Genomic DNA, 25,571 nt, shown 5'->3' with positions numbered 1-25,571 from the left:
GGGACTTCTGGGTAATGTAGTTTCCGGGGACGGCGAGAGGCCCTCGTTTTCTCGGCAGAGCCCACCCCGCGCAGACCCCCGCGGCCAGGGCGAGGCCCTGAGGATGTTTGCGGTTTTTCGGAAGCCCAAGACGTTCAAGCTGCGGTCCCTGCACAGCCAAAAGAAGTTTGGGGTAGCGGGCAGGAGCTGCGAGGAGGTGCTGCGGAAGGGGTGCCTCCTCCTGCAGGTGCCCGGCGGGGTCCGGGGCTGGGCTGGGGACTGGGTGCCTCCACCTGCAGGTGGCCCGCGGGGCCCGGGGCTGGGCTGGGGACTGAGTGCCTCCACTCGCAGGTGCCCCGGGCCGGGCCAGAGGGCTGGGTGCTGCCGGGGGACAGGGGACTGGGTGCCTCCACTCACAGGTGGCCGGACGGGGGCGAGGGCGCTGTGCGAGCTTGCCCAGAGAGTTACGGGTGAGATGGGACAGTGCTGACCGTTCATCTCTTATCACCGGGACTGGTGGAGCCCAGGCCACGGCAGCGCGAACAGTGTGTCACCGAGTCCTGACAGACGCCCTGACAGACTGTCCACGTCTCCCCCACAGGGGAGACGGAGCGGAGAACCCGAGCACGACCACGGTTGATCCGCACTCCCATCCCTCCACCCCCGCCGAAGCCGGACTCTAGGCGGGTATTCTCTCGGCTATTTACGTGGGTTGTCATGGAGTCCACGACAAAACTCTGTGAATCGGGTGCGCATGCCCTCATTTCACAGTCGAGGAAACTGAGGCATGGAGCCACTCAGGACTGGCTAAGCCCAAGCCCAAAGCCCTTCCCCGGGATCCTAGCAGAGCCTCTGAGGGTGCATAGGGCTGCTGCAAGTGGGTGGCATTTGAGTCCTCCTGGGACTTCCGTGCTGCCTGGTGCACCTGGAGGTGCCACATCTCAGCAAACAGCTTCAGTGAAGCCTTGGCCCTAGTGTTCAGGTGCTGATATGCTGAGAAATTTGGGAGAATAAGAGGTGGTGGTGCTTTTCTGCTTCAAAGCCAGTGGGTGTGGGAGATGTCTCAGGTCCAGGGAATCCCCATTACATGTGCTACGGGTAGTGGGCCCAACCCCTTGAGTCGAGAACTTCTTCCTCCAGCTCCTCAGCCCCATTCAGAGCCACAGGGGTTTGTGGAGGGGATCTGGAACAACACCTCCCTCTTCTGACTGTGCAGGACATGACAGCTCTGGCCTGAGATTCAGGGACCTGGTTCTAGTGCACATCTGCTATTTTGCTGCCTGCTCCCGGGTGCAGCCACTTGGCCTCTCTGTGCCTCAGTTTCCCCTTTGTGAAATGAAGGGGTGGGGCTCAGAGGCCTCTAAAGGCCCTTCCAGCACTAATGTAGGGATTTCAGCCGTCATTCTTACTCTCACTGTATTAGTTTCCTTGACTGGGCTTAGACCAGCGCTGGGGTTGGGAGTGTGTACATGTGTTGGGTAGGGGGTGGAGGAGGTACTATAAAAATTCATAAAACTGATCAAGGTCGAGCAACAGAGAACCAAACCGCAGCAGATTAGTGGTACCGTGTGCTGGTCACCCTTCACACAGAAGCAGTGTACACAGAAGCAATGAGTCATTTGCAGTAAGATGTTCTCCTTACTTAATCAGTGCTCAGGAAACACCTGTCGGGCGATGGGCCTCACTGATGGGGATGTGTTTACAGGCTTAGTGGAAGCAGGCATGCATCATTTTCAGAAACAGGCTTGTATTTTAAGTGCCTTGAGGAGCTCATCTTGAAAAGGTCCATAGGGTGGATCCCAAAAAGCAGTCACTGCTGTATATGTATTTTTACGCGACTTTTCGTATTTAGAACGACCTGTGGTAGGTGCCCTTGATTCGACACGCTGATTCTTTAGACACTGAGTGCTTGTCTCAGGTGTTCACCCCGCTGTAGCATACAGACGGTGTCTTGAGCATGATTCTTTAAAACACAGTTCGTTCTTGTTCTTTGTGATGATTGCAGATGAAAAGACCTCATGTTGCTACTCCGAGCATGGCCTGCCTGAGACCCGATAAGTAAGTGAACTGCCCTGCTCTCCCCTCTCTCCCCCAGCTCCCCGTTCCTGGCTCCCGCCTGTGCCTCTACGAAGATGGCACGGAGCTGACTGGAGATTACTTCTGGAGTGTTCCCGACAACTCGGAACTTGTGCTTCTCACCGAGGGCCAGTCTTGGCAGGGCTGTAAGTGGCAGAGCCTTGGAGATTGGTGGGGAAGCCAGTGGGGTTATGGAGGTGCTTAGGGCAAAGGATCTGGTAGACGTCTTTCCAAGGAAGATATTCAAATGGACAATAAGCACGTGAAAAGGTGCTTGATATCATTAGTCATCAGGGAAATGCATATCAAATCCACAGTGAGATACCACTTCATACTCACTAGGACAATAACAAGTGCTGGTGAGGAGGTGGAGAAATGGGAACCCTCATACACTACTGGTGGGAATGTACAATGGTGTAGCCGCTGTGGAAAACAGTCTGGTGGTTCCTCAAACTATTAAACAGAATCACCACATGACCCAGCAATTCTACTCCTAGCTATATACCCAAGAAAAATGAAAACACATGTCCACACAAAAGCTTGTACAGGAATGTTCATAGCAGCTTTATTCATAATGGCCAAAAGGTGGAGACAACCCAAATGTCCATTGATGGACAAATGGACAAACGGACAAACAAAATCTGGTGTATTCATACAGTGGAATATTATTTGACCATGAAAAGGAACAAAGTCCTGGCTCATGCTACAACATGGACGACCCCTGAAATCATCATGCTAAGTGAAAGGAGCCAGTCACAAAAGACCGTTTATAATATGACTCCACCCAAATGAAGTGTCTAGAACAGAGATGTCTCTTGAGACAGAAAATAGATTACTGGCTGTTTGGAGGATGGAGGGAGGAGGAGGATAGCGCAAGAGTGCGGGCTGTCTTTTTGAGGTGACGAAATGTTCTAAAATTGAATGTGGAGATGCTTGTACAACTCGGTGAATAACTAAAAACCGTTGAGTTGTACATTTTAAATGGGCGAATTGTAAGGAATGGAAATTAAATCTCAATAAACTTGTCAAAAAAAGAAGAAAAGAAACGGACGCACTGTCTTCCAGAGCGGCTGCACCATTTCCCATTTCCACCACGGATGTGTGAAGATATGAAGGTGCGGCAGCCTCTCCAGCTTCCGTTCTGTTGCTGTTCTCTATTGTAGCCATTCTGATGGGTGTGCCCTGGTGTGTCATTGTGGTCTGAATTTGCATTTCCCTAACGGCTAACGATGTTGAGCATCTTTTCACGTGATCATTTGCATCTGTATATCCTCTTTGGTGAAATGTCTGTTCATGTCTTGTCCATTTTCTGATTGGATTTTTTTACTGTTGAGTTTTGAGAGTTTTTTTCTGGTATATTCTGGATGTGAGTCTTGTCAGATAGGTGGTTAGCAGATATGTTCTCCTTCTATGTAGCTTGTCTTTTCACTCTCCTAGCAGGGTCTTTCACAGAACAAAAGTTTTTAATTTTGATGAAGTCCAACCTGTCCATTTGTTTTGTTTTATGTTCCTGTTTTTGGGGTTAAGTCTGAGAACTCTTTTTTTTTTTTTTTTTAATTTTTATTTATTTTTCCCCCAAAGCCCCAGTAGACAGTTGCATGTCATAGCTGCACATCCCTCTAGTTGCTGTATGTGGGATGCGGCCTCAGCATGGCCGGAGAAGTGGTGTGTCGCTGCGCGCCTGGGATCCGAACCCAGGCCGCCAGCAGCAGAGCGCACGCACTTAACCGCTAAGCCACGGGGCCAGCCCTGAGAACTCTTCACCAAGCCCAAGGTCCTGAAGGTTTTCTCCTGTTTTTCTGCATCAGTTGCTGTGATCATGTGGCTTTTCTTCTCTAGCCTGTTAAGGGTGCATTACACTCAGGGATTCTTTTTTTTTTTTTGTGAGGAATATCAGCTCTGAGCTAACATCCATGCCAATCCTCCTCTTTTTGCTGAGGAAGACTGGCCCTGGGCTAACATTTGTGCCCATCTTCTTCCACTTTATGTGGGAAGCCGCCACCGCATGGCCTGATAAGGGGTGCGTTGGTGCGTGCCCAGGATCCGAACCCGGGCCGCCAGCAGCGGAGCACGTGCACTTAACTGCTACACCATAGGGCTGGCCCCGCTCAGGGATGCTTGAACACTGAACACCCTCGAGTACTGGAAGGACCGCTGGGCCGGGGCGCAGTTCTCTGTGTGCATTGCTGCCTTCTCCTTGTGAGATGCTGTGAGAGGCCTTGGCCGACCTTGTCTCCACGCGACACTGAGTGCTTGCTCGGAGTCCCGTGGCTGGGCGCGCGCGCGTGCACAGGCTCCCAGAGAGAGCAGTAAAGAGATGGAAGGTCTGGAGGGCGAGGTCTTGAGAGGAGGTCCAAAGATGTGGTGCTTTCGTTTGGAGGGGAGAAGCTAGGAGGAAGGGCAGCTTTTTTGGGGGGTGCTTTCGTTTTGCAAATTGTGTCCTGCCCCTCCTCATGGTCCTCACACCACCCTGAGGGGAGGGCGGCCAGGCCCGAGGCCCAGAGGGATGGGCTGGTTGGTGTCAGGACAGGGTCTGGGGCCCGGGACATCCTTGAGGTGTGGCGGTCTGCAGGTGAGGAGGCGTAGGCGTGGGGGAGCCTTGTCCCCGGCTGGGCAGCGTGTGTCTTCCCCAAAGTGCTCCAAGGACTCCTGGCTTTTCCATTTGTCCCCCGTTCTGGTGGCAGATGTGAGTGACATCAGTCACTTCCTCAACGTGTTCCACAAGCCGCACGAAGGGGTCATCCAGGCTGCCCGGCAGCTGCTCTCTGGCGAGCAGGCCCCGCTGCGGCAGAAGCTTCTGGCCGACCTCCTGCACACCGTCAGTGAGAACATCTCGGCCGAGACCAGGGCCGAGGACCCGACGTGGTTCGAAGGTACTCGTAGATTCGGGGTCTGGGAGGGACCTGGGAATGGGAGGGCTTCCTCAGAGCCCGATTCGCTGGGAGGAGCCGGGTTCTGTGTCAGTTCCCAAAGCGAGGGTCTCCCCAAACAAGGGGCTTGCCTGGCTTCTCTGCTTGTGGCAGGCCGGAATCCAGGCAGCCCTGGGACTGGCCTTTTTATTTTTATTTATTTTTTAATTGTGGAAAAGTGTACATAATACAAAATTTACCATTTTAACCATTTTAAGTGTACAGTTCAATAGTGTTGAGCACATTCACACTGTTGTGCAAACGTCACCACTGTCCATGCATAGAATGTGTTCATCTTCCCAACTGAAGCTCTGTCCCCATTAAAGACTCACTCCCCCTCCCCTCCCCCAGCCCCTGGCACCCCCCACTCTGCTGTCTGTCTCTGTGGATTTGACTCCTCTGGGGGCCTCGTATGGGTGGAATCACACAGTATTTGTCCTGTGACTGGCTTGTTTCACTCAGCGTGGTGTGCTCAGGGTCCATCCGTGTTACCGTGTGTCAGAACTCCTTCCTGTGTGAGGCTGGGTTCCATCCCACTGTACGGAGGGACCACACGCTGTTCAGCCTTCGTGTGTCCAGGGACACCTGGGCTCTTCCACCTTTCGGTCTGGCCTTTTGAGCCAGCTGGAGGCAACCTGAGAGTCTGCAACCCTCTTGCAAAAGGCGGGCTTGCAGTGCTACAGGCAGAAGCCCCTCAGTGGTGTTTGAGATGCTCCATGCTGGTGAAACAAAGAACCTTCCCCAAACAAACAGCAACCCGACACTGTGCACAGCACTACCAGAATATTCCTCAGATGAAGCAGATTGATCCGCCCATTCTGCCCCGCCTGGGAGAGGACAGGCATGGACTCTGGGGGTCTTCTCTTCTTCCTGGCAGGGTTGGAGTCCCGATTTACAAGCAAGTCTAGCTATCTGAGATACAGCTGCGAGAGCCGGATCCGGGGCTACCTGAGAGAGGTAGGTCCATGTCGACGGCCAGGTGCGCTGGGCCAGTCTAGGAAGCCGGCTCTGCTGTCAGGAAGCCCCAGTCCCCAGGGTGGGTTCCCTGTGGGGGCGTGGAGTGGGTGGAGCACCGCTGTTCAGTGCTTGCCTGGCCAAAGCATGCCGGCCCCCTGGTGTGTCTCTGGCACAGTTCGCACTTGACTTCCCCTCTCCTCAGAGTGTGGTGCCGGGATCCGTCCCCGGCTGCCGCCCTGTGGTTCGGATTGCCGGGGCCCAGGCCAGAGGAACTTTCGTCCCCCTTCCATTTTGCATGTAATTCTCCCCATGGGTTCTCAGAGCTGGCTTCTGAGTATCTTTCACCACCAGGCGGTTCAGTTTTGACGTGAGCTTATCCGGAAGAAACATCTTCTCTTTGTCCCTGTTAGCTCAGATGGATGGGCAGCTGCTTCTCGTTTCCCCAGAGCTGTCATTTTGTTTCTCTCTGTGGCGAAGTGCGGTGGTGTGAGCTCTGGGAAGGGCCGGAAGGGGCTCTTGGCAGCTGTGAGTCTGCGGGCTTCCTCCTCCGGAGAGGGGAGGAGCAGACTGACGTGGATTTACAGCTGGGACGCTCCCAGTGGAATGGCTCTTTACCTCCCAGACGGAATCAGTCCTCGGGTCCAGGCCCGCGTGGTCTCTGTTCCGCTTCCCTTTCAGCAAGAGGCAGCCCTGCTGACAGGTGGGGTGCGGGGCGAGAGGGGCTGCGGGGCGCTGGGCTTGCCGGTGAGTGGAGGGGGCTAGGCCTGTCGGGGGCAGCTTGTGCTTTTTCACGCGGTTGGGTTCCGGGCAGCTCCTCCAGACCCTTTACCGCAGGACACATAGAGGAGGGGTGGGTTTGGGGCGGCTTCCAGAAGGGGTGTCTGGGCTCTGACCTCTATAAAGATCAACGTACACACGTGTCAGTTCCTCACAATGTGCTGTAGCCCGGAGCTGAGGCCGCGTGTCCACTGCTGCTTCGTCTGCCCGGCTGCCCTGTCTCCTCCTGAGCTGGGCCCTGCGTAGCCGGGGTGGGGGCGAGGCACTCCCAGGGGAGGCCTGTGGGGTTTCGTCTGTTTTAACAGCGCTGTTGCCCCTGGGCCCGGGGGGTTGGAAGTCGGCCATGCGGCTGTCTTGTTCCCTAACCTTGTAGACAGCTCCCACCTCCTACGCCCTGACTCTCCACGCCCAGCCACGTATCTTGGACTAAATTGAATGTTTGTGGTGGAAAACCGCCCACAGCTAGTGCTCCCCTGAGATCCTGTTACACAGAAGGAAACCTCAGGAGTGGGGTGTCTCAGGCCCTGTGTCCCGGCCCAGCTCCCTCCCCTCTGCCTCCCATCTCTGCCTGACCGTGGCCACGTGTGTCCACTCCCCTGCTTTACTCTGGCTCCTTCTGCTGCCGAGAGAGCTTTCTGCACTGGCTGACCTGGCCTGTCTCCAGGACGTCATTCACAAACTCTGCTGGGTGTCAACCCTCTGTCCTGTGTTAACACATCTGCTACCCTGTCACTCCCAGGAGCCCCTCGGGGAGGAGACAGTGGTCTCCGCCTCTGCCTTGGTGCTCCGCACGGGCTAGGGTGCACCCATCCATGCGAGTGTCCACCTGCGGTCGAGTGAGCAGCATGGGAGGCAGGGCGGGCGATGGTGGTGCAGTGGTTGTTTCTCTCGAGTTTCTTCACAAGCAGCATTGGCGAGTGCCGGGGAGATGGGGCTGCCAGTTCATTATCTGCCCAACTGTGACCCATGCTCCATCTCATGGGCCCAGAGAAATTTCCCAGGGTTGGACAGCCATGGTCTGTGTGAACTCAGACCCCCTGACTGCAGGGCCGCGCTGGGACCCCAGGTGGCAGGGTCCAGACCCCCCATCCGCAGGGCTGCGCTGGGACCCCAGGCGGCAGGGTCTCTGAGGGCCGTGGTGTTGAATGGACTGGGAGCCGATTGTGGTTTGAGGGCATGGTGCGCCAGTGCTCAGCGGTGTCCCTTGGTTCCTTCCAGGTGAGTTCTTACTCCTCCATGGTGGGCACGGAGGCTCAGGAGGAGTATGTGCGGGTTGTTGATGCCATGTGCCGGAAGCTCAGGGCTGTGCAGTACAACGGTGGCTACTTCGACAGAGGAGCTAAGGCAGACCGGCTCTGCACGCCGGAAGGCTGGTTCTCCTGCCAGGTGAGCTGTGTGCCGTTTATCCTGGGGCCCCTTGGGTGGCTGCTGAGCCAGCGCCCCCATGGGGAGGCGGGTGAGGACATTCCTCCTTGGCCTGCGTGGATGAGGCCTCGTGAGGAGGGGCAGCCTTCTGGGGAACAGCTCACGTTCAAAGTGACCCTTGTGAGGACGGGCAGAGGCCATCCTGCTGCATGCCTCCTTCTTGGCTTTCCCTGCTGTGATTGTCAGGTGTGGTCCGGCCTGGAGTGCTGATGGCATCCGGGGCTTTGGAGAGTACCCAGTCCCGCTGAGCTGGGGAGAGCAGCTGAAGTGGCGCCTCTTGCATTTACAAGCTGCAAATTGCATTTCCAGTAAAATCCTCTCCCCTGTGGTGGCCTTCGTAGTGCCACTGAGCGGTTATGGAGCAGGGCCTGGGGCGGGCGTGGCTTCCCTCCCACCGACAGGCTCCTCGTGCTTCTGCCTGGGCAGTTCTTTCCATGGGTGACAGGCTCTGGCAATCAAAACATTTCTCCTTTCCAGTAGCTTTAATGTGGACTTCAAATGACCTCACTTACCCTCCGTGAGTGTTACCTGAGCCAGGCATGCAGGAGGGGGAGAAAGACAACAGACCTCGCCCTGACCTCAGGAGGCTCTAGGTCAAAGGCGTGTGCCAGGGAGGGCGGTGGGCTTTGTGCAGAAGGCTGTGAGGGCCCCGGGGAACTGGCCAGTCCTCTCGGGTAGGGGGGAGTTGGGGCTTCAATGGGGAAATGACGCTTTAGGGCCGAGTTGAAGGATGTGTGGGGATTGGCGGGAGTGGGCAGCGACCCTGCGAGGGGACTGGGTGGGCACTGGCACGGAAGTGGGAGGCAGTGGGCTCTGTGGGGTGACTACGTGTAGGGTGGCGGTTGGGGTCATGGCCTGCGGCACCTGTTGGACAGATGTCTGCGAATGGGTGAGCACGATGAATGGCCAGGGAAACTGAAGCGAGTTCTCAGGGCGCCTTCAGCAGGGCAGCCCCGACTCTGTTTGGGCGTTTCCACTGGCCCAGTCTGTGTTGGGATGACAGGGAAACGTGGGGCAGCCACATGGAAAAGACAGAAAGGGAGCAGCCTGAGCGTGGGTCCTGGCCCCAGCCCCGCTGGTGTGGGCCTCCGTCTTCCACGAGGTGGGGTGTTGGTGTGATCACAGGGTGTGGGGAGGACTGGAGACGATGGGTCTGTCCGGGCGTGGAGACGCACACAGGAGGCGCACAGTATAGGACGCTGGCGTTCCTAACAGTGGAAGAATGAACTTGTCGCCTTGGCAAACGCAGAATGTCATGCTGGGGTAATGAAAGACAAAGGGGGGGCGCCATTCCAAAGGCAGAATTCCCAATCGCCCAAACAGCAGACCATTTGTCAGGGATTGACCCCCTCCTAGGTGGGGCCTCCTTCTTGGGCAAATCCTCCAGCTGGATGCGAGATGGACAGGTAAGAAGCTCACTCATGGCCGCGCTCGCCTTGTTCTCTTTCGGCCCAGGGTCCTTTTGACGTGGACGACTGTGCGTCTAAACACTCCATCAACCCCTATGGTAACAGGGAGAGCCGCGTCCTCTTCAGCACCTGGAACCTGGACCATGTGTGAGTACATGTTCCACAGACGTCAGGAGTGTTCCTCCTTGAGAACCACATTCACAGACCCAGAGAGCGCTTGCCAGGGCCTGTCCCTCCATGGTGCCCCGGCTCCCCGGCTACCTTGCATTTCACGTGCCGAGCTTGTGGATTATGGACCCAAAGATGTCATGGGTGTGCAGTGTGTTAGGGGCTGCTGGGCGCACACTGTGCCTCTGCCCCTCACCCGTGTGACTGGGTGCCATCCACTGTGGCGGGTGACTCTGACAGGAGCTGGCCCAGATCCCTGTCCACATCTATGTGACCTCGTGAGTGTCCCCTCTCTCACCTCCAGCTCCTGTCTGTGGATGGAGTTGGTGCTTGCCTGCTTTCCCGGGCTGCGGGAGGAGGAGCCTCGCCTGGGCCTGGGCCTCACAGGGCCCAGTAAGCGGCTGTCACAGGTACTGCACCGTGAGGGCATCTTCTGCCTCAACCAGGACGAGCTCAGAAAGTGGGAGTTCTGGGCTGTTGGAATGTGTAGGGCGTCTCCTGCTTGAACCAGGATGAGTTCTTGGCCAAGAGGATTGTTTTTGTATCTATACTAGCTCATTCTATACAAAGGGCAGAAATGGAAAACTTTATTATTTTAACTGAGACAGTTTCCTTGAATATATAGTCATGTACCGCACAATGACATTTTGGTTAGCGATGGACCGCATATACGACAGTGGTCCCATAAGATTAGTACCACAGAGCCCAGGCCTGTGGCAGGCTCTGCCATCTGGGTTTGTGAGAGTACACGCTGTGATGTTTGCAGAACCACGTCACCTAACGATGCATTACTCAGAACACGCCCCCATCGTGAAGCGACACAGGACTGTAATTATATGCTTCTGCTTTCTGAAGACAGAGATCTTCAGATGCCCCTAAAATGGCTCTCTTGCTTTTTGGAATCAGGTGTTTTTGAAAGTATACAGTTGAGGCCCCCTTTCACCCCTCTGTATCCGGCCCCTTCCTCCCCCCGCCGGGGACCGCTGTCCTGAGATGTGAGTGTCCTTCCGATACCTGTTGATGCACCTTTCCCATTCGTGTTCACGTTTAAGACACGCATGAGCGGAACCTCCCTGCTGGTCTGCGCTGTGCTTTTTCAGCCCCGTTGTGCTGACGGTGGTGCATTTGCGGGTTTGCGGCATTTGTTTTACCAGTGCCGAGTGCCTCACTTTTTGAATAGACTCTAATTATTTTTGTGCGTGTGTGTGTGTGTGAGGAAGATCAGCCCTGAGCTAACATCTGCCAATCCTCCTCTTTTTGCTGAGGAAGACTGGCCCTGGACTGACATCCGTGCCCATCTTCCTCCACTTTATATGGTGCACCACCACAGCATGGCTTGCCAAGTGGTGCATCGGTGCGCGCCCAGAGGCATGTAGGTTTTTTCTAATTTTCCACTCTTGTAAGAAACTCTGGGATGAGCAGTCACCTGGGAGGAACCCATGTGGGCCCCTGGTTCCGGGACTCGTAAGTGTGTTCTGTGGACCGGCAGCATCAGCAGCACCTGGGGCTGGTCAGGACCGCAGGTTCTCAGGCCCCGCCCGCCATTACCCAGGTACCGGGGGTTGGGGTGCACATGCAGGGTGGCGAGGGCCGTTCTGGTGCCTGAGCTGCCGTCGGGGGTGGTGCTGGGTCTCAACGACGCCCATCTTCCCTCTCTGAGTATTGCCCGGTTGCCCTCCATGGCGGCCCAGTTGACACGCTTGCTGACCGTGTGAGTTCACATGATGCTCCGTGTCCTTGCCACCACTTGGTATCATTGTCTTTTTTTTTTTTTTGGTGAGGAAGATTAGCCTTGAGCTAACATCCGTTGCCAATCCTCCTCTTTTTGCTGAGGAAGACTGGCCCTGGGCTAACATCCATGCCCATCTTCCTCTACTTTATATGGGACGGCGCCACAGCATGGCTTGACAAGCTGTGCATAGGTCTGCGCCCGGGATCTGAACCCGCAAACCCCGGGCTGCTGAAGCGGGGCGCACGAACTTAACCACTACTCCACTGGCCCAGCCCCTCGTTGTACTTTTTTGCATCTTCCCAATCTAATGGATGAGAACGATTCTCCTGTTTTAATTCCTCTTCCTGATTACTAGGAAGGCTGAGTGTCTCCTTATATGTTTATTGGCCGTTTGTGCCTCCTCTTCAGTGGCTGTTGCTTCTTTTGCTTGTTTTTTATTGGGTTTTGGTCTTATTTATTTGTCGGAATTGTTTACATATTCTGGATACTAGTTCTTTGCTGGCTATTTGTGTTACAGATATCTTTTTACGGTTTGGGCTTGTCTTTTAATTCTATGATGTCTTTGATAATGACAGGGTTTACTTTTATTTATTTATTTATTTTTTCCCCCAAAGCCCCAGTAGATAGTTGTATGTCATAGCTGCGTATCCTTCTAGTTGCTGTATGTGGGACACGGCCTCAGCATGGCCGGAGAAGCGGTGCGTTGGTGCGCACCCGGGATCCGAACCCGGGCCGCCAGCAGCAGAGAGCGAGCACTTAACTGCTAAACCATGGGGCCGGCCCTAGGTTTTAAATTTTAATGTACTGAGATGTATCTCTTCCTTTTTGTGTGTTAAGAAATCCTTCCCTTTCCTGTTATCATAAAGATACTCTATTTTTTTCTCTGCTGGTTTGCTGAGCCCCTTCTGACGTGCACTGAACACCCAAAGATTTCTGGGCTCTTCAGGCCATCCATCTGCTTCTGGACTTTTCATGACCCGTTAGGGGGTGGTGACATCAATCTAGGGGACACTGCCAGCATTTGAAAAATGAAACAGGCCAGCCTTGAACAGAGTGCAGATGAAACAGCAGAATGCACGGCAGGAGCCAGAGCAATGTTTCATGAAATGTATGTTTTAGTTACATTTTCTCTCTCTCTCTCACGATATATATATTATGTATTACACACAGATAGGGATATTGGGTTTTAATTAGAAATGTAGTTTTTACGACAAGGCATCAAAAGTTTGAGAACACTGGTTTGACTGTTTCCCTGAGCCATAGCCACAGGCCTGCGCCTGGCTCTTATGTGGCTTGAAGCCGCATGCGCCATGTTTAAATAGTGAAACGTTAAAAAGTAACAAATTATTGGGGCTGGCCTGGTGGTGCAGTGGTTAAGTGCGTGCACTCTGCTTCGGAGGCCCAGGGTTCGCAGGTTCAGATCCTGGGCATGGACCTACACACCGCTTATCAAGCCGTGCTGTGGTGGCATCCCACATAAAGTAGAGGAAGATGGGCACAGATGTTAGCCCAGGGCCAATCTTCCTCAGCAAAAAAGAGGAGGATTGGCAACAGATTTTAGCTCAAGGCTAATCTTCCTCACATACACACACACAGACACACACACAAAAGTAACAAACTATTAAATAAAATATGTGCTCTCCTTCTACCTGGACTAATATATCTGTGGCCTGGAAGGCCAGGTTCCTGTTTCGGATTTGCAGACTTCTCAGAGTTCTGGAACGTGGCTGTGCAGGAGAGCTGGCCCTGGTGCCCGCCCCCGTGGCCTGTGCTCCACAGCCTGCCCCTCTTCTCCCACCTGTCTCGCCCCCTCACACCACGAGGGCCTGCACACCTGCATAGCCAAGCTCTGACCACCCCCTTGGGCGTAGGGGTGAGCCCCTCGGGCACAGCCTGTCCTGGGAGGAAGGGCTGCGAGGAGGCCTGTGCAGGCCCTGGAAGCAGTGCTGGGGGCCTCTGGGAGTGTGGTCTGGGCGGGTGGCGTGGGGTGTCCATGTGGGCTCAGGGTGGCCATGGCTCCTCGGCCCGGAGCGTCCTGCCCCCAGTGGGGCCCCTTTTCCTGGGGGCTGAGGACACTTCCTTCAACACCGAATGTTCTTTGGTCGCTGCAGCACCTGACAAGTCTCCTGTCTGGCACGGGCAGTCCTCGATCCTTCTCAAGACCGTCTTTGGCCTTGTACTAAACTTCATTCATCTCTGCCTTTCTATCTTATTCTTCCTTCTGCTTTTTTGGGTTTCTGTTTACTCATTAATTTGTATGTCTTCTGCGTTCTGATGTATACAGTTAAGGCTATAAATGTCTCCTAATGCTGCGTGAGCTGCTTCCCACCACTGCCGCGTGGGTACTTGTTATTCATGTCTAAAGATTTTATCATTTCCACTGTGGTTTTATTTTGATCCGTGAATTCTTCAGAAGTCTTTTTAGTTTCCAAACCTGTGTTTGTGTTTGTTTTCCGTGTCCTGTGTTATGCCTGACTCTCCTTCCTGGTGGTCTGTGACTGTGGGGAGTGTCGAGGTCTCCGCTCAGCCTGGGCGATGGCAGCGTTTGTAGACGCTTGTTGTCTCAGTGTCCCCTGGCCGGATCGGAAGTGGCTCTGCAGCTTTCCCTGGGGGAGTGTGGCGTTTCCCACCCCTTTGTCCCCGACCTTGCTGTGCCATTAGGCTGGGGTGGATCTCCTGTTGGGCCTGTCTCCACCTTCTCTTTTCATGGAATCTGAGAGTCTCTGGCTTGCAGGCATCTAGACCCACTGCCTCTGTTTTGCCTGAGCACGAACTCTGCGAGGTCAGGGCTCCTCCCTTTGTTCTCTGCTGTATTCTCAGTGTCCTGGACAGTGTCTGGCCACAGTGGCCATTCAGTAAACATTTGGTGGGTAAATGGTGTATCTGGATTTATTTTAACCATTTTTTTCTGGGTTTCCTATTCGCCCCACCATTTCATTACTTATTTGGTCTCCGTTGTGCTTTCTGTGGGCTTGACAGGGTTTTCTTTATCCCCTGGCCCATCACCCCACCCTCAGTGGTTCAGAAAATGGGTGTTTACTTCTGTCCCCTGAGTGAGGTCCCTAAACGTGGGCAGTGTCTGAGGCTGGCATTGCTATCCTCACTCCCCATCCTGCACCTTGTCATGGGGACTGTTCGGTTCCTGGCTGACTGGTAGCCCTGCACAAAATGCGTGTGTGTTTTGTGGTCAGTACTTGGCTACCTTTACCAACACGTTGGCCCGTGTCTCTGACTCTGGCTTCCTTTCTCAAGTCGGATATGCGGCCATCAGTATCTCTCTCATGAGGGTCTGTGAGGGGTCAGCCTTCCCCAGTGAGCAGCCGTTCACTGAGAGTGAATTCTACGGTCAGAACTTCCAAGACATGATCCCATTGTCTTCTGTGCTCGAGAAGTCTGCTGTCAGTCTGATTTCTGCCTTCTTTATGACAGTTTTAGATCTTCTTTTTCTCTTTGAACATGATGCATCTAGGTATAGGTCTTTATTTTAAATTCTGACTGGGACATGCATTCTTTGTTCTGAAGACACGTTTTTCTTTAATTTTGGAAAATTCTTCAGCATTATTATTGTTGCTTCCCTGATTCTCCCCATTCAGTTTCTGTGGAACTCTCGCTGGCTGTGTGTTGGACCTTCTCATTCTGTCCCCGTGGGCTGTACCTGCTCTGTCATGTTTCCAGCTCTGCTGCTACGTTGCTGCTGACTTCCTGCCCTGGACTGAATTGTGTCCCCAGAATTCACATGTTGAAGCCCTAACCCCCTCATGTGACTATATCTGGGGATGGGACCTTCAGGAAGAGATTAAGGTTAAACAGTCATAAAGGTGGGGCCCTGATCCCATAGGATGATAGTCTTGTAAGAAGAGGGAGAGAGCTCTCTCTCTCCACCATGTGAGGACACAGCAAGAAGGCAGCCGGCTAGGACCCAGGAGGAGGGCCCTCACCAGAACCTGACCTTCCTGGCTCCCTGGTCTCAGACTGCCAGCCTCCAGCACCGTGAGAAAATTCATTTCTGTTGTTTAAGGAGCCCTGTCTGTGGTTTGGGTGGCCTGAGCTGACTGATACATTCCCTATATCGCTCAGTTCACTAATTCTCTCTTCAGCTCTGATGTGTTCACTCTGCCCAGTGAGTATATATTTCCTTTCTGGAAGTGCTTTTGGGTTCTTTTTAAAACAAGCCTTTTCATACCAGTCTGCTTTCATCATTATTTCTATTTCTTTTAAGTCACTTTACTCATTCATTTTAAGCATATTTATTTTATGGTCGTGAGTGAAGAATTTAACTGTGCCTAAAGAGAGGTCTGGCCTTTGCCTCCGACCCAGGGAGGTCACCTCCCAGCCCTTGCAGTGTCCTGCCTGTTAGTGTTGTTGTTCACCTGTGGCTGTGGGTCACTGGACAGTCTAACAGTATGATTAGGGCGGGGGCTTTTGGCCATGTGTTTCAGCTTGACCTCTGGAGGGGCTAGAGATGAGGTGAGCCATTCGGGTGGTCAACCACGCCCATGTGACAGTGTGAGTGAAGACTCTGGACACTGACGCTTGGGGAGCTTTGCTGTCTGGCGATACTCCACATGTGGTCGCCACTGTTGCTGAGAGGAGTTAGCGCTGTCCACGCCTCAGTGGACGCTCCTAGAACTTTCCTGGACTCTGCTCCTTGCCTCCCTTCCCTTGATTTTAATCTGCATCCTTTCGAGGTAATAAAGCATAACTGTGAGTATCACAGCTTTCAGGGGCTCCTGAGCCCTTTTAACAAAGTGTTGAACCTGGGGGTGGTCTCAGGGAGCCAGTTGCAGTTGGTGTCAGGAGTGAGGGAGGTCTGGGGGATGGTCTCTTTCAGGTGGTCCTAGCCTGGGTGGTTCTGGGGTCCTGCCGTTGGCTGCACCTCTCTTGCCCATTGCAGTGTGTTCCTTATGCTGTTTGTGTGTCTGGGGTCTGAGTTCGTCCTCAGTGGGAGCTGTGTTTTCTGTATACATCCTTCGTGTGCTGGCTTGTCAAAGTATCCCTACAGAGTGGTTTTGCATTTGTTTCTGCCAGATGCTCAGGGCTTTCAGTGGTTCTGAAACAACTGCATATTAATTTCTTGCTTGTGGTTCCCATACCACGTGGCAGTGTAAAGTTGTACCGTGTGCCTGTGTGAGAGGTGAGCCCAGGGTCCTGGTTTTCCGGTGACCGTGGCAGACCGTTAAGCTAATGGCTCCCAGTGAATCATACCTCCTGGTGTCCCTGCCTTGTGTGTTCCCTGGGCCCCCTCCGAACACTGAATCGGGCTTCACTGTGGGACTCCAGCAGACAGGACGCAGTTGGGGGCCTGATAAGTGCATGCTTGGAGGGGCTTTTCCTCTTTGAACACTGCCATGACCATGCGAGGGAGCCTGACCTGGCCTCCTTGAGGACAAAAGACCCCATGGGAGAAGGCCAGCCCCCCGAAAGCCATCCAGCAGAGTGCAGCCACATAGGTGAGCCAGGAAAACCAGTGGAAGCCCTGCCGGGCCAACCCACTGAAACCACTGTCTTGGGGGACTGGTTATGCAGCAATAGGTAATTGATATAGTGGCTTTTCCTTCCTCCTCCCCAAAGTCCTGGACTCCCCTGCAGCTTCTCTATTCCCCCTTTAATTACGGGAGTGGGGGTCTCAGTCCCACCTGCCCTGGCTCTCAAGGCCCCTTGGGCCTCTCTCAGGACCAGAACCCTGGTGAGCAGCTGGAGTGGGGCTCGCCCCCTGGATCAAGCTCTGCTTTCTCTGTTTCTGGCAGCTGGAGAGCCTCCTCCTTTCTTCTGATCGGTGTATTTTTTTTTTGTGTGTGTGTGTGTGTGTGAGGAAGATCAGCCTTGTACTAACATCTGCCAATCCTCCTCTTCTTTTGCTGAGGAAGACTGGCCCTGGGCTAACATCCATGCCCATCTTCCTCCACTTTATATGGGACGCCGCCACAGCATGGCTTGCCAAGCGGTGTGTTGGTGCGCGCCTGGGGTCCGAAGCAGTGAACCCCTGGCCGCCGCAGCGGAGCTCGCGCACTTAACTGCTTGCGCCACCGGGCCGGCCCCCCGGATCGGTGTATTTTTTTATAAAAAGGTGCCTTTTATTGAATCAGTGTGGTCCACGCTGTTGCCACCAGCCCTCTCAGCTGTGGGATTTCCCACCCATTCCATCTTGGCAGGTTACGAGCTTTTACACTTGTTATTGCACAGTCTTTTGAATTGTAAGTGAAACGAGTTTACACAAAGCAATATCAGAACTGTTTTAAACAGCCACACATTTATGCATATACAAGTGTAAAATCAGGACCGGGAAGACGTATCAACTCTCACTGGAGATTGTCCCTGGGGAGGGAAGGGGGCAGTGAGGTTAAAGTTGGAAGTCACAGGGGACTGTGGCTTTGTCTGTGAGGTCCTATTTAAAAAAAGTTCACATAGCATCGTGTAATGTTTGGGTGAATCTACACATAGGTCGAAGTGTGTAAGCAAGTAAGCCAGATTGCTGCTGGTGAGTACTTGTGATGGTAATATGGTTGACTCCCATTTTTTCCTGTGTACTTTTCTGTATTTAAAAAACACACGCACCAATCCAATTTTAAAAAGTAAGACAAGCAAAGTGGCTCTCGTTGGGCTCTGCCAGACAGTCCTGGCCGGTGGGTGCGGTGGTGTTCAGTGATGACGCCTGAAAGAAAGTCCCCAGTGCTCGTCCTGGGATGGCTCCGGAGGCCTGTCCGTGTCCTTGCCGCCCTGCTCCCTCTGGGTTCCAAGGTGGTCCCTTTTGAAGTCTTAGCAGTTTTCCTCTGGTCTCTTGCTGTAAGCAGTCAAACGTCGCTTTATGTTTTAGCTACAGCAACCGAGCAGAAACTCGGTCCTGCGGTCTCTGTGCTTTAGTGGGAAACGAGCCTCGGCAGGCGCTGTGGGATCGTGACGACAGAAAGTGACCGTCTCTAAGCTTACTTTGCAGAATAGAGAAGAAGCGCACCATTGTCCCCACGCTGGCTGAAGCCATTAAGGAACACGCTGGAAGAGAAGTAGACTGGGAGTATTTTTACAGCCTGCTTTTCACCTCAGAGAATCTGAAGCTAGTTCACATCGCCTGCCATAAGAAAACCACCCACAAACTCAGCTGCGACCCACACAGGATCTACAAACCCCCAGCAAGGCAGAAGAGGAAGCGGCCTGCGCGGAAGTGCCCGTGACCTGGGTGCACACCTTCCCCACCTCTCGCGGCAGGACAGTGTGTGCCTAATTTTAACAGGCGCTAATTTATTTTGGTCACTCCATAGTTCCTGGAAAAAACTTAAAAAAAATCTTCCCACAAATTCTGATTTCAGTGCCTTCCTGCATCTGTCTTCTGCCCCTCGGAGAACCCAACTGCCAGAGGCCAGGCTTGGTGCGCTCCCGGGCGCCTACGGGTCCTGGGAGTCCTGGTTGGCAGGGTCGGGAGCTGTCCTCGCTCAGGGATGCTCTCCTCCTCCGACTTCACCGCTGTTTTCTATGCTCGTGTAGCGCAGTCTCCATCCTAAAACGGCCTCATGGCCAAACCTGGCCACTCTCGCTGGAGGGACAGGTTTTTTTATGCGTCAGTTCTCTGCTGCTGTGTCTCCAGCTGCCTTGGAGAGCGCCATCCTCTGGACTCTTCTAAACGCTCAAGAAAGAGCTGTGACCCTTTTGGGGTAAAATGTTTGTACTCCAAAAGAAAGTACAAGGATATTCACTGCTGTTATTTATAATACATTATTTATAATGGCAAAAAGTGGAAAACCCTCCAAATGTCTGTCAGTGGGGAAAGGCTGATTGTGGTATTACGTTGAACCACATGAAACTGCTGTTTTTGTTTTTTTGTTTTTTTTGAGCACGATTAGCCCTGAGGTAACGTCCGTTGCCAATCCTTCTCTTTTTGCTGAGGAAGATTGGCCCTGGGCTAACATCTGTGCCCATCTTCCTCTACTTTATATGGGATGCCACCACAGCATGGCTTGATGAGCGGTGTGCAGGTCCGCGCCTTGGATTCAAACCTGTGAACCCAGTGCCACTGAAGCGGAGTGCGCAAACTTAACCACTATGCCACCAGGCCGGCCCCTGAGACTGCTTTTTGTAGGTTAAAAATGGTCAGATATCGTTAATTTCATGATTCAACCTAATACATCTACAGAATGCAAAACTATGTAGCAGTTTTAAGTGTTTATGCAGAGAAGTGGGAAGCTGTCTGTTAAAGCACAAGGCAAGTGGCTTAACTCTGCAGAGCATGATCCGTTGGTTTTATCAAAGGCTCACAGTATGCGTCACACACGTGTTAACATGTACAGAGACAGTCTGCAAGGAAACACTATCTGAACAGCAATAATCCTGGGGGACAAGGTGGGGATGGAATTGGATTACAAAGGACTAATTTTCTAAATCATGTATTTTATGATACTTGAAGTTTTTGAAATGAGCATTTCACAATTTTTAAAAATTTACTTTTTAAAGTCATACATTTTATAATATTTGAATTTTTACATTTATTGTATAATCAGAAAAAGCAATAAAGATTTTTCATAGACAGACATGTCAAAAGAGTTTGCACTCATTGATAATGATGAAAATAAGAATAAAAATAAGAGGTCAATGATTTTTAAAAAATTGACCCAAATCGTTCAATTCTTTCCACTGAAATATAGAAACACCTTAGGAGGAGTCAGTTCTATTGCAGAATTTTAGAAGTTCCCTCTCATTATGTGGTGTTTATCTTTCTGATTGGGAAGTATGGACGCAGGGAGAGTCGGGGCCCGGGCACTAGGACGCCTGGATCCTCTTCCCATGTCTCCTGTGCACAGGCCGAACTCTCTGGAGGTCAGCAGATGCCATCTGTGCAGTGGGGGCCAGGCCAGACTGGACAGCTTTCAGGGTCCTTGCGGCTCGGTCACTGTGAGTTTGGGGAAAGGCTATTCCGTGTTCTGGGGCCGGAAGTCCACCTTTTACAGCGTGTCTTTGTTACAGGCTTTCCTGACGGCAGTCTTGGTGGAGTTCTACTCCTTCTCCAGCACGGATGAGCGACGGTGCCCCTGCCTTGCCTCTGGACATGCAGGGCTGCCGTCCCTCCACCAGCGAGCGCCGGGTGCCACGCCCACCGCCAGGCTCTATGAGATCTGATCTGTTAGGACCTCTCCCGCCTCCTCCACTGCTGTCAGCTCCTGTACCTGTTCCTCCTCACCTTCCTCATCTGCAGTTCCGTTTCTGCAGTAGGCGGGAAACCAGAAATCCAACCTTACTGAAGCTCTGCAGAGTCAACTTTGAGCAGGAGCTGCAAGGCTCTCCCGGTTGTGACGTTGTTTTTTACTTGCTTCAGGGCGCTCAGCTTGGGTGCTGGGTGACTGTGATTGGTGAGAGAGGGGTCACCAGTCAGGAGTTATGTCACCCAAACCCTCAGACTCCCAGATTAGAGAAGGTAGTTGAACCTGTTTGCAAAATATGGGCTTATGGTCTGTCCATTCTCTTCAGTCACTTTCCTCTTCCCCTTCTAAGTTGCTCTTGTTATACCTTATTCTATCTTGTGTTGTGGCTGTGTGTTTACAGTGATGAGGTTAAATTTATTTTTGGTGAATTTCTTCCTTTGATCTTTGAGTTTAGTATTTAAGTGGTTGCTAACCTATTCCGGTAAAGATCTACTATTTCTCTGATTTTGTCTACCTACTTTTCTCCTTCCTCCAAGCTTTGTGTTCCCTTTCTCTTCTTTTTTTTCAGGCCTGAGGGCCTTCTTGAGTATTTCTTGTAGTGGGGGTCTCGTGGCCATGAACTCCCTTAGCTTTTGTTTATCTGGGAGAGTTACTATTTCTCCATCATATTTGAAGGATATTTTTGCTGGATAGAGTATTCTTGGCTGAAAGTTTTTGTCTTTCAGTATTTTGAATATATCATTCCAGTCTCTTCTAGCCTGAAAAGTTTCTGTTGAGAAATCCACTGAGAGCCTGATGGGAGTTTCTTTGTACGTTATTTTTTGTTTTTGTCTAGCTGCCCTTAATATTGTTTCTTTGTCGTTGACCCTGGCTAGCCTTACCACTAGGTGTCGTGGTGAAGGCCTTTGTCTGTTAATATATATAGGTGTCCTGTTGGCTTCGCTTACTGGTATTTCCTGCTCCTTCCCCAGATTTGGGAAATTCTCAGCTATTATTTCCTTGAATAGGCTCTCTGTTCCTCTTTCCCTCTCCTCTCCCTCAGGAATACCTATAATTCTTATGTTACATTTTCTAATAGAGTCAGATATTTCTCGGAGCCTTTCTTCATTTCTTTTTAGTCTTAGTTCTCTCTCCTCTTCCATCTGGAGTATATCTGTATTCCTATCCTCTAAAGTACTAATTCTTTCCTCCATATTGTCAGCTCTGTTCTTTAAAGATGCCAGACTCTCCTTTGTCTCCTCCATTGTGTTCTTCATCTCCATCAGCACTGATTGGTTTTTCTTTATGATTTCAATCTCTTTTGTGAAGAAACTCCTAATCTCATTGAATTGTGTGTCTGTGTTGTCTCGTATTTCGTTGAGTGTTTTTATGATAGCTATTTTGAAATCTCTGTCATTTAGTTTATGGATTTCTGTGTCTTCGGCATTGATTTCTGGGTGCTTGTCATTTTGTTTCTGGTCTGGTGATTTCATATATTTTTGCATTGTGGTTCCTGTGTTGGTTTTGTTTTTCCTCATCCTGGAAGTCTCTGGTTGCAATTTCCACCTGCCGCCACTGTCTGGTGGTAAAGGGCTGTGTAGTCTAAGCCCCCTGCACTCTGCCCTGGTTTTTCTGCTGCGATCCGCAGTTTTGTTTTTTTTTTCCCCCGCTGCGATCCACGGGTCCAGTCTTTTGATCAGGTCTGCCTCGGATCACTAGGTCTGGTCTGGTCGAGCTGCAGAGTCCGGGTTGCGGGGAGGGGGGAGCTCTCTCTTTTGCCCTCTGGGTCCCTGACGTGGGAGGCTTCTCGTTTGCCCCTCTTTATCCGCTCTCTGGGGTGCTCAGATGTTGATGGTAGCCCTGTGGCTCATCTGAGTCCTCTGTGCGGGAGTTTCCCACTGGCTGAGAGAGTCCCAAGAGCCACGGTTTCCCTGCCGAGGGCTGCCCCTCCCCCCTCTCTGGGAGCCGCGTGGACCGGCATCGCTGATCTGATGGGGAGGGAGCGGAGTTCTCCTTACCTCTCCCCACTTCCTCCGGGGGCCCAGCACGTTCCGCTCTCAGATGTGCGGCAGTGTGGATCCCTCCACTCTAGGTTTTCACTGTCTGGGATTCCGTTGTTGGTCTGTGACTGTTGCTTTTGTTGTATCTTGTCGGGGGAAGAGTTCACGGGAAAGCTCACTCCACCATGATGCTGACGTCACCTTTCATGGTCTGTCCATTCTCAAGAAAAGGAGGGAAGAAAAATCTAGGAGCTGGGAGCATATAGTCGTGTGATCTGTGGCTGTTGAAGAAACTCCTGTGAGATCCAGGCAGCAGGTCCCCCACTGCTGGAAAGCCCTGGAATGTGCTTTGCAGGAAAAAGCCCGGTGGGGTAGGTGACCTTCAGAGGGCCTCACCATGCTGAGTGCCAGCTCTCTTCAGTGCCCAGGCTGTGTGATCTGGGCTCCTGTGCCTTCCAGGAGGAAGGCAGCCGGGCAGCCAGGCTCTGACGGGAGTTGTGAGGGAGCACAGGGTGCTGAGATGGAGAGCAAGGACAGAGACCACCTATGCAAAAGGAGGCCCGAGGAGGGAGCTGGCCATCTGGAGAGCTGAGGGTCGAGATGAGACATGTTAGTCCTGGGAGGGGCTGCTGGCTGAAGGGTGTGAGCAAGGGGGAGGAGCGTCCATGAGGTGAGACACCAGGCCACGGTGCATGCCGAGGCCAGGAGAAGGAGTGGGTTTAATTCCAGATGCCCTAGGAGCCCTTGAAGTGCTTTGGCGGGGGGGGGGGGGGGGTTACTTACTCCTCAAACCCTGCCCATTCCAAAGCAAGGCCTGTCTTCAGGACTGCCTTGATTCCTCCTGGGGGGCCTCTGAGCCCTTGGACACCCTGAGGTGTCCTTTGAACGCCCTTTGAACGCCCTTTGAACACCCAAGGCCCTGGGCCCCACAGTTTGACCAGAGAGCTCATGTTATCAGTGAACTGGTGAGTGCCTGTCTTTGTGTGCCCAGGCACAGTCCCTCTGTATAGTGACCTGGGCACTGGAGTCCGAGTGGCTAAGGTCCTCAGATGGGCACTCCATGCCTGTATGGCTGACCCCAGTAAAACCCTGGACCTGGTGAGCCTCCCTGGCTGGCAACACTTTGCACGTGTTGTCCCCCATCTTGCCCATCCCATACGCCTCCACGGGGAGAGACACCTGGGAGCTTGTGCTGGGCTCTCCTGGGCTCCGCCCCATGTGCCTTGTCCCTCTGCTCACTTCAATCTGTGTCCTTTCCTGGTAATAAACGGTGACCGTGAGTGTGACGGCTCTCCTGAGTCCTGTATGTTCTGGGAATCATCGAGCCTGAGGCTGCTCTCAGGAACCCTACACAGACGTGCACGTGGGAGCAGGGAGACGCCTACAGCTCAGTGTGGTCATCAGTCCTGTACACGCAGAGGTTCAGGGTGCATCCACGTATTCTACACTGCTCAAGCACTCGTACATCATTTCCTGAAGACCAACATTACAGTGCTTCCAAAAATACACATCTGTAACACGGCCTGGCCTCTGACAGTGGCCCGGGTCAGGTATTCACTTCAAACGCTGGCAGAATGTATCATCAGAGTACCCACCGTCAGAGCAATTTTAACATGTTCTTAAATATGCTTTTTGAAATGTTGTCCTTAGGGCTTACCCTACATTCCTTTTGTAGTGCTGGTCCTCACGTCATCCTGAACCGGCCTCGCCGTGACATTGCTGTTGTGCTGTTGGGCACGTGTGAGCAGAGCGGGTCTCCTCAGGTGCTCCACAGGCTCCTGAAGCACCATGCTCCCTGTGCGTCTCCATGTGGTGTTTTCTCCTGGGAGCATTTCACGCTCACTTGAGAGTGACCGTCAGGGATATGGATTTGCCACCTCTGCCACCTTCTCAACACCCAGAGACCCCACATGGAGTTTTCTGCACCTCAAAATGATTCTTCAACTGCCACGAGAAACGACAGAGCTTCAGCTCAGCAGAGCCAGCTGACGCCCCGCCGAGTTCTAAGTGGTGAGTTAGAGAGGGAAACGCCCAGCAGAGCCCGGGACCTCCGCAGGACGTACGGTTAGGAGCCTCGGCCAGCTGGGGAGGTTCTCTCCCCGGTAACACTCCTGTCAGGGCAGGCTGAAACCTTCGAGGGAGGGCGGGCGGCCATCCTAGGAGCGAACAGTTTTCATTTCGCATTTTGCTGGGAACATAACCTGGCATCTCTCCTGCAGGGGTGCTGAGATTCAGAACGATGCTTCTCCTGGGAGCCAGCGTACAGGAAGACAAAATTCCCAAATCTGAGGCAGCGTGAGCACCACCGATCCAGGTGCAGTGATTAACAGTCATTCCTGCGTCATCTCAACTTGTAAATTATTTCCCGTCTGCTATGAAAATGCCTTTACAAGCAACATTTTCAAATTATTAAATATAGAGTAGTTCACCAATCAATAAATCACCAAGTTATTCAGAGTAGGAGAAGGTCACGGCTGCTAAGAGGAAAATGATTCCCTTGGAAACAGACGACAGCGGGGAAGAGTCCCTCTCAGGAAGGGCGGGCTGGAACTGTCAGGGAGCCAAAACATCTCACAGGGCACTCCAGTTGCATTTTGCCCCCAATTATCTGTTATGTAAAACACTTCTGTATTTCACAGTTTAATGGGGTACATCTACTGGCTGTTATAACTAAACCAGAAATGTGTAACAGCTCAAAACCAGACTCTGTTGCTCACTCTTGAAAATCCAACACGGTCTTCCTGGATTGCATGCAGTTTTACTTCTGTGGCGGGTCATCTAGGGACCTGGCTCCCTCCTGGACACTCCCCTCTCCTGGACGCTCCCCTCCTCCCGGACGCTGCCCCCTCGTGGACGCTGCCCCCTTTTGGACGCTCCTGCCTCCTGGGCACTCCCCTCCTCCTGGGCGCTCCCCCATCCGGGACACTCCCCTTCCCCTGGACGCTCCCCCATCCGGGACGCTCCTCCCTCCTGGACACTCCCCTCCTCCTGGACACTGCCCCCTCCGGGATGCTCCCCACTCCGGGACGCTC

General features: G+C 52.8%; 1 protein-coding gene across 6 annotated transcripts; it reads left to right on the top strand.

Annotated features, from left to right (window-relative positions):
* The first annotated feature begins 12 nt into the window (after window positions 1–12).
* Window positions 13–25,504, top strand: DFFB (DNA fragmentation factor subunit beta). Of its 6 annotated transcripts, none has more exons than XR_015555879.1 (8): window positions 13–226; window positions 2,075–2,201; window positions 4,740–4,928; window positions 5,842–5,921; window positions 7,917–8,084; window positions 9,579–9,679; window positions 24,215–24,549; window positions 24,759–25,504. XR_015555879.1 is itself a non-coding variant. In XM_087446936.1 (8 exons), the coding sequence occupies exons 1-8, from the start codon at window positions 104–106 to the stop codon at window positions 18,328–18,330; spliced, it is 978 nt and encodes a 325-aa protein (XP_087303062.1). In that variant the 5' UTR covers window positions 13–103; the 3' UTR covers window positions 18,331–18,342. The 6 variants fall into 6 exon arrangements, 5 of the variants coding, with proteins under 5 accessions (XP_087303062.1, XP_087303064.1, XP_087303063.1 ...); XM_087446936.1 differs by lacking the exons at window positions 24,215–24,549; window positions 24,759–25,504 and adding exons at window positions 10,005–10,110; window positions 18,247–18,342; XM_087446938.1 differs by lacking the exon at window positions 24,759–25,504 and adding an exon at window positions 10,005–10,110 and having other exon boundaries at window positions 14–226; window positions 24,215–24,383.
* Window positions 25,505–25,571: the final 67 nt, after the last annotated feature.

Source organism: Ceratotherium simum, chromosome 22, assembly GCF_057802395.1.
Source record: "Ceratotherium simum simum isolate JZ-2026a chromosome 22, ASM5780239v1, whole genome shotgun sequence".
Classification (NCBI taxonomy): Eukaryota; Metazoa; Chordata; class Mammalia; order Perissodactyla; family Rhinocerotidae; genus Ceratotherium; species Ceratotherium simum.
Note: the sequence above shows the minus strand (reverse complement) of the source record. Positions and strands in the feature narration are given on the sequence as shown.